The sequence below is a fragment of the Chironomus tepperi genome, unplaced genomic scaffold, assembly GCF_022539635.2.
Source record: "Chironomus tepperi strain 1889 unplaced genomic scaffold, CSIRO-AGI_Ctep_v1 contig_364, whole genome shotgun sequence".
NCBI classification, from domain to species: domain Eukaryota; kingdom Metazoa; phylum Arthropoda; class Insecta; order Diptera; family Chironomidae; genus Chironomus; species Chironomus tepperi.
The window spans coordinates 3,411,549-3,426,427 of NW_027226486.1; the positions used below are offsets into that span (position 1 = coordinate 3,411,549).

Sequence of the window (14,879 nt, forward strand, 5' to 3'; positions counted from 1 at the left end):
ACTGTGTGTCGCAGCACACTAGTGTTCTGTTGTCCAAACTGTGTGTCACAACACACTAGTGCTTTGTTGTCCAAACTGTATGTCGTCAGGAGTTTATGTGTTTTTATGAAATTTACACATTCTAACTGAATTAATACGGAAACGACTTAATGCTAAAAATGTCGTTTTTAGTCTCTTGACCCGCAAATCAACGGTTTGTAGCCCTAACATTCCACCCTAAGAGCTACGTAATTTCTGAACTGTTTCTGTCCTGAAACCACATCGTTAGGGGCCTTTACTCGTGCTTGTTTTCGTGGAACAAAAAGACCATATCGATACCTAAAAGCGGTCTCATAGTCTGTAAGGGGAAGTGATTCCATAATACCTAACACATCATTAAAGATGGCGATTTTAATGAATTTTCAAATCCTCACTTATTCCAATGTTTTTTGCTTCCATGCTTTTAGTCAGAACTTACTCTACAATAAAGCATTGAGCATCAATAGATTGAGTTCCAATGCATGCATTAAAACTTCATTAAATATCCTTTGAATTCGATGAATTTTTATTTATTCATATTCTTTCCTTTATTCATTATTTTTCTATAACACACAATGAACATGTTACCGTGATTGCATACATCCATGTTTATTGTCTGTTACGGATTGTATATCAGTATAATGAATTTTTCTGTGTGTAAATTCTGAATTGAAACTATTGGAATTGATCTCTGACAGAATGTCCGATAACAATTTTCTTGGAACTATCAAATTTGGATAGATTCCAATGTAGTTGATATTTTGAATAAAATTTTGGGGATTTCTGGCTAACACGAGCGGCACAGAGTATTTGAGTTCCACTAAAGCTCTTTGATTAGCACCAAATGGAATGCACAGCTGTTTGGGAGCCATACAACTCCAATAAATACGAAATTGAAGCCTTTTGACTGCCAAGCAGTTGCAACTTTAATTTAGTGTCAATGAAAGAGCTTTGTTGGAGCCCCTGAAGCTCCTTGACAGACCCTTCTTCATTTATGTCCTTGAGACCAATAAATCAACTTTTATAGAACAGTCACCAATGTACGCCAGTGAATCCCACTTCCAATAAATTCAGTCTTGACATTTTATATAAAAAAGCATTCCTACATTCATTCCTTAATTGGTCATTATTAATAAATTCATGACATTTCATGCTCTATGTCCACTTAAAATAGCCAATCTTCTTGACCTATTAGACATCAAAGAAGACGCCTTTGGTCTATTTACCTGCAACATTTTCATATAATTTCATCATTTCGTGCAGCCTATTGAATGAGATTTTTCATGCCTTTTAAATAAACACGAACATTCCATAAATTATTTTGAACGATTTCTTGCCCGTCATTATTCAAAGTTACAGACAATTGTATCCAATGAAAGATATCAAATCCAGTTCAAGGAAAAATCATTAATGATGATGACCAATACATTCAATTTAATGATGATTTTGTGCTGAATTGTCGATTGTGCATTTCAACATGCGGAAAGGTTTTACTTAAGTTGATTCTGTAATTTACATTTTTACTATCTAATGCGATATGTGTGACACAATTTGCAGCAAGTAGGAGTTTTCCATTAGAATGAGGAATTGCTGTAATAAAATGTATCTGTGATAAGATTTATATCCGGAATATTAGCATGCCGAGCGACACAATTGACAAATGAAGACACAGAGCATTTAAGGTTCAGCTAAACCTCTTTTATTGATACCAAATCGAAGATGCTTCCGTTTCGAGCTGCTTTAAAACAGAGACAGCCATATGGACGCGTTTGGGGTTGTTCCTAAAAGGAAGCAGCCATATGGACGCGTTTGGGGTTATTTTTTAATGAAAGCAATCATATTGACGCATTTAGAGCTGCTCTTAACAGTTGGCAGTCATATGGAAGCATTTGGAGCTGTTCTTAAACGGAGGCGGTCATATAGATGCATTTAGAGGTGCTCTTTATCGTAAGCAGACATATGGACGCATTTGGAGCTACTCCTAATCGTAGGCAGCTATATGGACGCATATGAAACTGCTCCTAAACGGAAGCAGTCATATGGGTGACTTTAGAGCTGCTCCTAATCATAGGGATTCTTATGGACCTATATGGAGCTGCTTCTAAACGAAGGCAGCAATATAGACGCATTTGGAACTTTTAAAACGAAGGCAGCCATATGAACGACAAACGGAGCAGTATCAATTAGATATCAATAAAAGAGATTTAGCAGATCCTTATAAGCTCCATGGAGGAGTCTTCTCCATTTATGCCACTCGGGCATGAAGGCTTGAAGTAAATTTAAGACAAAAACTTAGTTTATTGCTATTCCTTGATGACAATAAAATGTTTTGACACTTTTACTTACGAATATCGAGGGTTGAAGTTTGCTTAAATTGAGAATTTATGAACTTTCCGTCCAACTTTGTTGAATTTTTCACCACCCTCGATGATAAAAACCTTCAAATGATGAATATCCTTAAAAACTTTCTCTATTATCTTCAAAACTTATTCTATTTGAATTTATTCTATCCAATTTTTTCTCTTTTTATTTAATCTACTTTACAGTTGTTGTTGTCATCACATTTTTCTTATGCTGGTTTCCATTCCACATACAACGGCTTCTGTTTACATATATTGAGCATAGTGCACTGAGTGAAAATGTCTCGTTTAGTGTAAATACTGTATCAGGTGTCTTGTTCTTCGTCTCGACTTGCATAAATCCATTTTTATATAACATCATGTCAGCTAAATTCAGAGATGCATTTAAGGTAAATTTATTAAATATTTTATTATTTTTTTTTTGAGGGATACAAAAAGATGAAGGAATTTGTCGGATGTTGGCACATTTTTAATGAAAATTATTTTCCCAACGTTTTGAAAAAGAGAATATTTTTGCAGTACGTTGAACTCTTCTTTTTAAGCTTTAAAGCCTTTAAAAGCATTTTTCTTTTTTGAATGAAAATGTGAGATGCTGACTTATTCATATTGTGTAGTATCGTAACTTGAGATTTCTCAATAAAGCTGAGGCTGATCCAATAAATTCTTTTCTTGAGCATACCCGAGAAGCATATGGCGTTGAACAGGTGGAACATCTTGCAACAGATGTGGCCAGATTCAGTAAAATCCAGGCCTAAATTAGAATCAGTCCAATCAACTTCCCAAGCAGTTATGAACTTGACCAGATTCAATGATCAGTGAGTCTGATCTGATTCAATCAAATCCAGCCTTAAGCCAGAGTCAAGCTAGTCTGGTTGCCAGATTATCGTGATTTTTGGCAGATTAATTCAAATTTGATACTTAGTTATAGTCAGGTTAACTTGAGTTCCAGGTAAACATGAGTAAGATCTAGACTTAAGAAAGAGTCGAGCTAACCTGGAGTCAGGCTATCGTGACTCTGGTCAGTTTTAGTTAAATCAGTCCTAATCCAGATTCAGATTAACCTGAGCCTCAACCTGATTCACAGGTCTGATAAAATCAATAAAATCTGGGCTATTCTGGCAGATTTAGTGAAGTCTGGTATTAAGCCAGAGTAAAGCCAGTCTAGGTGCTAGAAAACCTTGACTTTGCTCAGATTCATTGAAATTTCGAACCAGGCAAAAGTCAGATCCACCTGAGAACTAAACAACGGAGACTTTATTCAAATTCATTGAAATTAAGTCCAAAATATAGTCATGTCAACCTGAATCAAAGGAAATCTGTCTGACTCAGTGAAATCTTAAGCCAGAATCAGGCTAACCTCAATGCTCCAACATCGTGACTCTGGTCGGATCCAGTCTAATCCAAAGTCAGTCTAATCTGAATGCTCGGCAATTAATAAGTTAGTTAGATTCAGTCTAATTAATTTCAATAAAATCCTATCCAAAACAGAATCAAACAAATCAACAACCGGATTTTTCACTTTTCCTATGTGCCATGTGCCTTTCGTGACACACCCTCTCTCAGAAGTTCACACCACAAAAATTTAATTTGATTTCTGTTTCAAAGTTATTGCCCTGATTAAAGCCATAAACCAAAAGCTCAGAGCTTTTTACTTTAATAAAAACCAAATTTATTACATCACATCCCATAAATTCCTTCCTTATAACCACCCCATTACTTTCACAAATACCATTTAACACTTAATTTTTACTCTAATTTTTTAATAAATTGCCAGTCTCTTTTTTTCTTCTAGGTAACAATATCCAAGTATATTTACAGTCATCAAGAGGATAAAGTCTTATCAAATCGGAATCTCATCCGCTCAATGTCACAGCATTCATACTCATTGAACTCAACGTCATTAAACACGTGCTCATCAATATGTCCAATACAACCATTTAGTGCGTCTTCAAATCAACAAATGGCATTCCGATATTTTGATTCCAAACGTCCTCTGGTCGTGTCGTTTCGACGCGCTAACAAAATGACACAAGGCAATTTTACATTAGAACATTGCAGATCTGTTAGTGATTTCCAAAGAGTTGACAAGTGCTGTATAAGTAATGGTAAAAATAAAAGAAACATCAGCCATGATAAAATATCACTTAAGGCATTATCGAAATATGATGGTTGTGGTGTGAATAGCATTATTATTAATGATGGCCTTGAAGCGAACAATAACTGCTTTAATGGAAATCCTTCTAGAATTTATAAGTAAATTTAATTAAGTGAGTGAAAACTAATGAAGATGAAAAGTTTTGAGATGTATTAAGAAGGTGGGAAAGGCTTGAGGAAATTAAATGTGATGAGGGGGACTTTTGAGTCTCAATTGGCATTCTTAATACATTTTAAGCAAAGAGTTTGGCTTGGAAATTGCAAAGAAATAGTGAACAGCTTTAGATCCCACAATTTAGGGGCCCAGTATCAATTAAGTAACAAAAGTTGAAAGTTTAGTTTGTCACTTAAAAATGCTGGGTTGTCTAGCCGAGAATCAAAACTTGCTGGACCCATGCATCTAAAATTTGACATTTTTAAGCCATTATTAGCGGAATGGGAGTTGTACGGGCATAAATCATGAGAATGCAGTAGACTGTAACTAGAGTCTTTAGCTGCTGTGATCGAAATACTATAATGTTGTGCAGGTACCGCGGCACACCAGAAACTAGGTCTGGAAATCCAAAATTGCCAGGAATTGTAAAGCTTACTTTCTCTGTGTCAACCTTATAGAGGTTCGTGACTGAAAGTTAAGGATGTGAGAATTATCCAGACTATGTCACTCGAATCCAGAGCTACACAGTTTGTTCTTAAATCCAATTCACTCCTTTGACCAGAGCTGCAAAGACTACTGTGAAGCCGAATTTTTGGACTTTAGAAGTCCGAAACTTGATGTATACCAAAGCTCTGCCAACTCTTAATTTGACTTTATTACTGCACCTTATAAACGTAGTCGCGCTTGTAAGCCATATTTCCAGTTCATGTGATTCGAGAACAAGGACAAATGAAAAGTTTTCAATACCGAGTCTCGAACCCTTGATTGCTGAATTGTAGCAATTAAACTCCTAAAACTGAAACCACTACACAACCAAGTCAATTACTTAACTCATAAGAAAATGACTAAAATTGAAACTTTTCATTAAATTGAAAGCTACTATCTAATACAAGCTGTTACTACCTGCTCCAAAATCCTTCTTCATTCCACCCCATAATAATCATTAAGTGTGCTAATCAGATGAGGCAAAATGTCTCTATTAAAGTTCAAATTTGTTGAGAACCGCAAAGATGTTTACAATTTAAAACGTGTATAATGTCACTAACATCTCCTGCGAGATATTTCAAGAACAAACCACAGAATTGTGGGCGTACATGTGAACATTTCTATGGATAAATTATGTTATTCAATAGTTGATTTCTTAATGGCAATGAGTAGGCGTAAAAAATTTAAATAAAGCGTGCTTAAAAATAATTTTTGCGACAAATTTTCCATCGCGTCTGCCATTGATTAAAAATGATACAGTTATAACTGTAGCCTAGAGACATACGATGTCAACTTCTTTTTTTAAAGGGAAATTTGTTAAACAAATTTATCTTGAAACATTAAAAGACACAAAATTTAATTAAAATGACGCAAGATATTCATGGGTTATTGTTGGTATGGAATTGTGAATGAGACATAAAAAATTGAGAGAAATTGGAAAGTTTGAAAACAAATTTTTTTACGCGACGATACACTTCATTGGGTCTTGTTTTATTGAATTTTATGGCAGCGGTGTGCAACCTGTGTGTCATGGCACATCAAATACTAATTCTAGAAATCCAAAAATGCCAGGAAATGCCTGGAAATGCCTAGAATCCTATACCTTGTCATTTCTTACCACCATAGTGAACCACAGACAATTAAAGGTTCCCCATCCCTGATTTATAGTATTTTTCAGCATTATGGTAATTTCTGTCGACTGTATTTTATTATAGTATGGTTAAGGGCCACTGACAAAAGACGGTTTTTTTGTGAGACGTCAATAAAATTTTTAAGGTTTTTTTCGCACAACGCACAATTGTTAAGGTTTATAGTCTATAACATTTCGATACTCGATTCATATGTCTTCTTATTTGCGGTAAAGGAGGTGGTTTAATGGAATTCAGATCGAAAATCGGTGGGTGGGAAAGAAAATCGTGCAATTATTGAATGGAATGATACATAATATCTGATATACTGTTGGGGCGTTGAAGGCTTCATCTTTGATGTATTTCCTTTTAAAATATTTTCTATTCAATAATTTTTTTGAATATTCTAGAGCGTAATTTGGTTTTGTTTTTGTATGAAGACTTGTAAGTGATATTTTTTGTATTGAGGCAGTGATGGGCAACCTGTGTGACATGGCAGTGTGAATTGTAGAGCTTTAATGAAGCGGCTGGATAGGTTTTTGTGCCTGACACACCTACGAGCCTCCAAAAATCTTTAAAAATGCCATAAACTGTGTGCCGTACCCTAACAGACAAAGTACATGATTTCATGATGCAGAAAGACCACTACGGTGCTTAAAAGCGGTCATTCTGCCTTTTATGGGTATGCACCTTCGGTCAAGCATTTCACCAAAGTTTGGCCCCAAAAATAAAACGTTCCTCGCCACTGCATCACGGTATATTATCAACATTACCATACAGCAGCATATCTATAATAAACTTGACAATATAAGCATTGTTCAGTGAATAAATTTGAATTTCTTTTTTTGTTATTTTTATTCAATAATGCACGCGAAGTACGATTTGATACGTTAAGTATGGATGAATAAAAAAATCGAATTTTCCCATAATGTGAAATAAACTACGTATTCATCCATCCCAAATGTGGCATGTCGAGACATTTCTTAATTCTGAACAGATTCAAATCAATCATAATGTCAAGAACCTTTTGTGGTTTTTGGTGATTTTTTTTGTGGCTTGTAGGATTGTTATAAGTATAGGCTTGCAATAGATTTTTGGCTCATGACGTAGAACGGTAATGCGAGAGTGTCATTTAGAGAATTTGTACAAGCTTTGTGATGTAGGCAGCAATCTAAGCCTCAAGTCAAACCATAGTCTTCTTTGAAAAGCATCCAACTCCTCTAATTTATAATTTAACAATGAAGCCTTTTTGATGATTCTAAGATAAATATTATTCAGTCTCTAAAATTACTTATCTAAAGGTCATTGAGTTTTTGCAAATACAAGACCTTTTAAGTCAGAAGCAGAACTGTTAAATTATGCCTAAATACTTATTATGTTTGGCATTTAATGAGCAAATTAAGTGGGTATAAGTTGGCAGGTATTTTGGGCAAGTTTTATAAGTAGAACTAAGGATGAGAATTGTCGTCCTTAAAATGAAGCAAGCAAGAGCGGATAAACAAAAGGTTTTAACTCGTTAATGACAAGTTGATGTCCAGTAGAAGTTAAATCCTAACGTATTACAAAAATTCTTCAATTTGTAACGGGTTTTAATGAAAAAATCCGAAGATTCTACTAAATTATGGCTGCATCTCTGCATCTGTCCATTTAATGGAAGTTCTTCATTGACAAAATCTAATTTAGTACCAAAATGTCTAATCCAAGGTGTCTTAAAATCCCAATTTTATTAATCTTTATTAATGAACGATTAACTAATAGCTCTGTTTATGATACAACATAAAAGGTCAATTTAAGAAAACATAATCATGCAGAAAAAATATCCAAAAAAGAATAAGAACATCCAAACTTGTTCAAATAATGGAAAAAAAATAGCTCGAATCACGTAAATTTAGGTCGATGATTTATTGAAATTTTTTTAAAAATAATTCAGCTGTGGTTTCGAGCAAAATTTAGCATTTTTTTTAAAGTAAATTAATGAATGAATGGGTATCGTCTGATGAATTACAAAAATAGCAGTAATTACTCAAGTTAATTATAAAAATGATCGAGTGGATTTTTATTTTAAACGGAGCTAATTTTGGACGATTTTTCTAGATCATTTGACTTTTATGGATTGGTTGTTACGCGGGGCACATGTTGAAAAGGGGTCTGCCATAGATCTTTTAATGAGACAAAATGAATGTCGTCTCCATTTGACTGCTGAGACAAAGTCAGATGTCACATGGAGACGACTTCTGTTTGTAGAACTTCTATATAGCCTTGCAAGCTCCATGGTCAAGCTTCTGACATTGGTGCTGCTCGGTTTCCGACTCTATAAAATGGGAAAATCTGGAATTTGTCACTTTTTTGTTATAAAATACCCAAAAAGCACATGACTTAGCAGATAGCTGAAAATCTTTAGTTTCCAATAGAGGGTGTAGGAGAAGTGGGGTTGTTTGACCCCTCAAAACCTCTCCCTGAATACTTCCCTGATAACAGTCTTCACTATTTCCCCGCTACATCCTCAAAACTTCTAGACGCCATTATAAATTATCCCAATGGATAAACTTTTGAACCGTAAAATAATTTTAATTGATTTATGAACTATGTGTTGATTATGGACAGCAACCACATGAAAGAATGGTGTAGACAGCATAAAATAAATAAAACAAAAATTTTTGTGGGTTGATAAACAATTTTTTTTTCTTCAAGCCAAACTCACACTTAACATAAATGAATAAATAATGTACAGTAGGATAATGAAATTATTGTGTTTATTAAATAATGTAAAGTACTTGTTGAATAAAAATAAAAGGAAAAATTGCTAGAAATATTTTTTATGATAAAAATTTGCTGTTTGTTCATTTTTAATTGGATTTTCCTGTTTTCAGAATTTTTTTTATAGATAATTATTAAATTCTATTTTCAGTAAAATTTCCAGAAAGGATAAAAAGGTTTGGAAATTAGTGTTAATTTCAAATGAATTTTAATTACAGCTGGGGTCTGTTCGCTTATTACATAAAGCGTAAACATCCCTTGACTCTTAACGGAACAAAATCTCAATAGATACACTCAAAATTGGCATAAACCGGGCTTTGACGTCTTAAAAAAAGATCGCGAGGAAGACTGAAGGATTCTCGGATTGGATGCGTTGAAAAGGGCGCCAGAGTCCTTAATATCCCGAACTTGCAAAAGGTTTCGAAGGATAGAGCTGTCTTCAAACATTCCCTACGCACGGCAATAGACCCTCGTGCGTCCAAGCCAGTAAGTAAGTAGTAGTTGTCGTCTTAAAGTACGATGGCTACGGCTACCTACAGAAATCGTGATTCGGAGGGCTTTCAACAATTGTTTCTGCCTTTGTGCTAACTCTGGAATCAAATTTTCATTAATTGAGACGTAACAGACATTGAGATTCCATCCATTCCCCTTAAGAGTGTTACGCAACAAATGAACGGCTCCAATGGTCTTCCAAAGAAATTTTTCTCTACAGTTCACTATCTCTTCTTCATTTTTGTTTACTTCAGTTTACTTATTCAATTAAGTTTTCATTATTAATCATGTTTGTCTAGATCTTGGCAACAGCGTAAAGCTTTAATAAAGATGACATTATTGTGATTCAATTACAAGTTTGTTACACCATCTTTGGACAGAATCTAAAAGGGAAATGGCATCTAAGAGCTTCAAATGCTACTTATTAAAGCTATGAACAGTGATGAGTTAATGTCTGTTTTATGTCCGAATTGGGAATTTGTACAAACTTGCTTCAAACAATGAACATGCTTACATGAAAGAATAAACATAAGCTTTTCAAATCTATGGTTTTTAATCCCGGGATAGAATTGTATGTAATCCTCGGTCACACAGTTCATCTTAATTTTGGGATTAGAAGTTTCAATCAGATCTCAAAGATCCAGAGCTTTACACTATATGCGTTTCAGGACTAATGACAGTTTAGCGATCGAAGGTTCACTAGAACTCACTCAAACCTAGACCAACCAATTTTAATGTGGGATCCGGAGCCACTCCCCTGTGATGACAAGACTGTCTGTAAGCCTACAAAGAGAGACTATAAGCCGAGTTGAAAGTGCAAATTATTCGAAAAAGAACACGTGAAACATTTTCCATGCTGAGTTTCGAACCCTCGATCGCTGTGTGTACTTAATTACTACGCCGACCATACAGATCAGATATGATCCTTGGCCCCTATCATTTGGCGTCTATATCTCTACAAATAGTTGTTTTACTAGCTACCCTTTGCCAATTGTCAATACTAATTGCTGAAGTGTCTCTATCAACGACCTACTTCCAAGAATTCTTTGGGTCGGTGTACAATGGCTAAATCCGGAAGTACGAATCCACTACGCTACCAAGCCACTACGACTCACTAACATAGACATGCTAATATAGAACCAAACAAGAAAAATACAATTTTACATTCACAAAACAAGAATATACAAGTTTATTAAATTTGATATAGTATTTACAAAACTTTATTTCATCACGTTCTTACATATTGCACTTAAAATTGTCATTCACATTCATCAAACATCTCAATTTATCCATTTCATATTGCAGCATATTTTATTCTTGAATACATATTTCATATCATATTCTCTAAAGTGCTTATGATGGATATAAAAAAAGTTACGATCAACAATTTTTTATGGTACGAGTATTTTCAACATTCAACATCAGTCACTTCCTTTTCATTTAAAATCTAAACACTTTACAGTTAAAGATTACAAGCTATTTACATCAAAGCACTTTACAGCACCCACAAACTGTCTGCCGTATTAATTAGTACAAGTCACAAATTTGTTAACTGTTTGAGAGTTGTTTGTGATTTATTTCGATGAGAGCACTTAACAGTAATATTGATAACTTATGATCCGAAATTATAGTCGTTGAAGGTTACGATGTTCAGTGAGTCATGCAGTTGCGGCACGTTTGATAAGAGAATTTACTGCCTCAAATACAGTTTAATCGTCATCAAAATACATATCATTGCTATTATATTCACTGGAATGTGTTTTTCTCGAAACCTCATCATCTTCGGTATCATCCACAACATCACCATATCCACTACCATCAATTTCATTTCGATTATGGTTACCTTGACAGTAGTTAATTGCGTATGACTCTTGAAAGCTTAATTGATTCTCAAGTAAATTATAGCGGGAATTACGTTCAAAATATTTCCAAAATTTCCATGATATACGCGTATAGTCAAGTACTTCCAATAATAAAATTTTATTTACAAAATTTGAGTCATTTTTCAATGTTTTTATGATACAAATGGTGTAAGCACGATGACCTGCAATGTCATTCAATCTTGTCTTTGTTGTTGACTCAATGTCATCAATTTTATTCTCAATAATGGCATCACACAACTCAACATCACCAAAAAATTGTCCAAATGAATCAAATGATTCATCTGTAAGACTGTTTGATATCAGGTAAGTGACATAGCATTCCATTTTTGCTTTTACCGGTGCTTTTCTTATCTCATTGTATATTAAATACGAAAAAGCAATCATAATGGTACTTAGGATTACAATTGTTATTAAAATTATTTTTTTAGCATATTTTCTCGGTCTTGATGGATCTGACTTCCGTATATTATTTTTTGAATCCATTTTATAAGACGCAATCTAATCATTTGAATATTCAAAGTCGTACTGAGAGTAGATTTTATTGTTTAAATGAATTTTTTATTCATTTAATGGACATCCCCATAAAATCGTGGACTGCTTTATGTGCTTTAGATTTTTATGATGAAAATGTGATCTCAACCTTAAATTTATGCTTTAAAATTCCAATTAATCATAAAATAAACAGAAAATCATTTAATTATTTCCAAGAATCCATAGTAAGCCTTAAAACTGATTATAACTTCATTAATCTTCATCAAATTAGGCATAATGATAAAAATCAATTTTAGATAAAGTCAAATATTAATTGTTAACGCTTCCTGAACAACATCAAAATATGTTTTCAAGGTTATCGTTTTTACTTACCACATTTAAGATATCAAGAAGATTAAGGAGAATGAAGCCTAGAGCTTTATGACTAAATTGTTATTAATATCTCCTGATTTTTCATTTTTAAAGCCCACACAGGACACAGATGGAAATGTTATCAAATTTGAAATTGATATTGTTTGAATTCCTATTGAACCCGAGTGACATAAATCAAGAAGGCTACCATTGAGCTACCATGGAGCTTTTAAGGCTCCATTTAGTTCTTGATTGGACAACTAGTTGTTACAACTAGTTGAAGGCAAGTAAATGTCTAGTTGATCTACTTTTAACGTATTTTTGTCCATTTCTTGCTCTTTTACTGCCATCAAATGGAAGCCGTTATTATGGTCTTCAAATATGACTTTCTGGACGGTAAAAGAGCCCAAAGTGGACGCCCAAAGAACTTTTGGAATTAAGCTGTCGATAGAGATAGTATTGAACTTGGTATCGGAAATTGGCCAGCGACTCCTGTGGGAGGTCATGGATCACAATTGATCTGTACGACCAGCGAAGTAAGTAAGTAAGTAAATAGAAGCCGCCTCCTGTTGCCATCCATACAACTTCCATCTTCATCAGTGTCACTCGGGAAAATTTTTAATTTTTCTCAAATTCAGTACCGATAGCCTTGACATTGCAGCATCTCACTTATCCATGACAAAAAATTATATCTGTAGAAATTCACACCTAATCCCACACATTATAGCTCTCAAACAACAAGCCTACATAAATCATTCAACGATGTAAATAATTTGGCAATTTTTTTCTCTTCAAATCATACATTGAGGAAGCAAATATTTTCATGGTAATTCATCTTTTTATGAATTTCTACGAAGGGAATTTGTGTAGAAGATTTTGATTATATGGGCGTTATCAATAAATTGTGAGATTTACATTGAGAATTTTGAGAAATGATAATCGTTTCAAATTTATATTATTAATTTCATGAATGTACATAAATATGTGAATTTAGAGCAGTAGAAGAGATTAATGCTTTTGGTGATTTATGGCTGTTTGTTTTTGGAAGAGATGTAGAGCAATGAGAGAGGATTTGAGTTCGAAAAAACGGTTAATTGATCAAGAATCCGGCCCCAGGCTGGCTTGACTATGATTTGGTTTCAGGTTCAATTGAAATCTGGCATCATCCAAGTGTTAAGCTGACCTGGTCGAGGATTTTGTGTCTATAAACTGGTTTCTGGTATTGCTGTTCTAAGCAACGGTCCCCGACACGAAAACCAAGACTTTTCAGCCTCAATTTCGAGAATCTGTCAATTCCGAGACTTCCAAAAATCTTTAAATCAACAAAAGGACATTGAAACAATCGAAGTACCCATCCCTTGAATCAAACAATCAGGAAATGTCAGTAAATTCCTAACAATAATTCCACTATCATCAACTGATGCCTCTTTGACCTTTCAGGTTTGCAATCATTTGAAATTACAATGTTATAGTCACAATATTTATATTTAGAATATATTCCAAGCACATACATACATCGGCATTTATTTCAATTTATTGAAACATTTCAGAAATTTCTTTAACATTCAAAAAAGAATGTTTTGTGAGTAACAAAAGGAATCTCGAGAGAGATAAAAGCAAATTGTTCTGAAAATATTCGAACTTGGTAAAAAAAATGTTTGGGGGTTGTAATTTGGGGTGATTCTTAAATGACGTCTGATCAGGCATCTGATATTGAAGTAGCAAGAGCAACTTCATACGTGGAGCTAATGGGTACGAACTAGGATTTTTGATTCCAGAGATTGAATAGTAATCCTGAGACTCAGTTCGTTATAATTCCAGAGATTGAGGATCCCAGTAGTATGAACATCTTACTTAGGCATTGCCTGGCGGGTAAGGAGGGAGGTATAATGCAAAAATTTAGAGGCTTTTGTGCTTTTTTGCTCAAAAATCTCTAGAAAATTGAAGAATTCTTCAAAATAAACGGACGACTTGAACCCCAAAAAACCCTTAAATTGGCCCCTTTCCCTGAACACTTCCCACACCTCCACCCCCACATCTCATGCATCCTCCACACTGAGATTGGATAAAGTCATTGAAATTATAATACACCAATCTCTCATTTCTTGTAACAAAAATTCAATAAAAACCTCATTTTTTTCCATCAATTTGAAAATTTTCAAGAAATATTAAATTTAATCAATTTATTTTTACAGACATCCAAGTTCAATGACATTTTTATAGCATCAATAATAACTCTACCGAAGATAAATACAAATTTATTGACTATTGAGCATTAAGAGTTCAAACAGAATCCTTAATATTAGTATTTATACAGGTACGAGTATTCAAAAACAAGTCAATGTCAGATTCCAGTGGTGGGGAACCTTTTGATTTTTGTGGGACAGCTTGGGTTGATGAATAAATGCCAACTGAGGGATGCTATGGATCACACTTGATCTGTACGGCCAGCGAAGTTAGTAAGTCTTGGTGATAAGCCTAGACTGAAACCACATACGGCATACACTTTACGGCATTTTCCAAATATTTTGACTACATTCTAGTGTGCCATGATGCCTTAGGACGGTTTCAAAAGAATGTCAGTTAGATGTAAAAACGGATAATT

The 14,879-nt window shown here is 34.2% G+C and overlaps 1 protein-coding gene across 2 annotated transcripts in view; it reads left to right on the plus strand.

Annotated features, from left to right (window-relative positions):
- Window positions 1–9,076, plus strand: part of LOC139095490 (pyrokinin-1 receptor-like) — a 35,515-nt gene extending 26,439 nt beyond the window's left edge. The window contains exons 8-9 of one of the 2 annotated variants that reach the window (XM_070646845.1): window positions 2,565–2,767; window positions 4,171–9,076. In XM_070646845.1, coding sequence (XP_070502946.1) covers window positions 2,565–2,767; window positions 4,171–4,635 — 668 coding nt within the window. In that variant the 3' untranslated portion in view covers window positions 4,636–9,076. Of the gene's footprint in view, window positions 1–2,564; window positions 2,768–4,152 lie in introns of both variants that reach the window. The other variant, XM_070646846.1, reaches the window with a different exon arrangement.
- The last annotated feature ends 5,803 nt before the right edge of the window (window positions 9,077–14,879 follow it).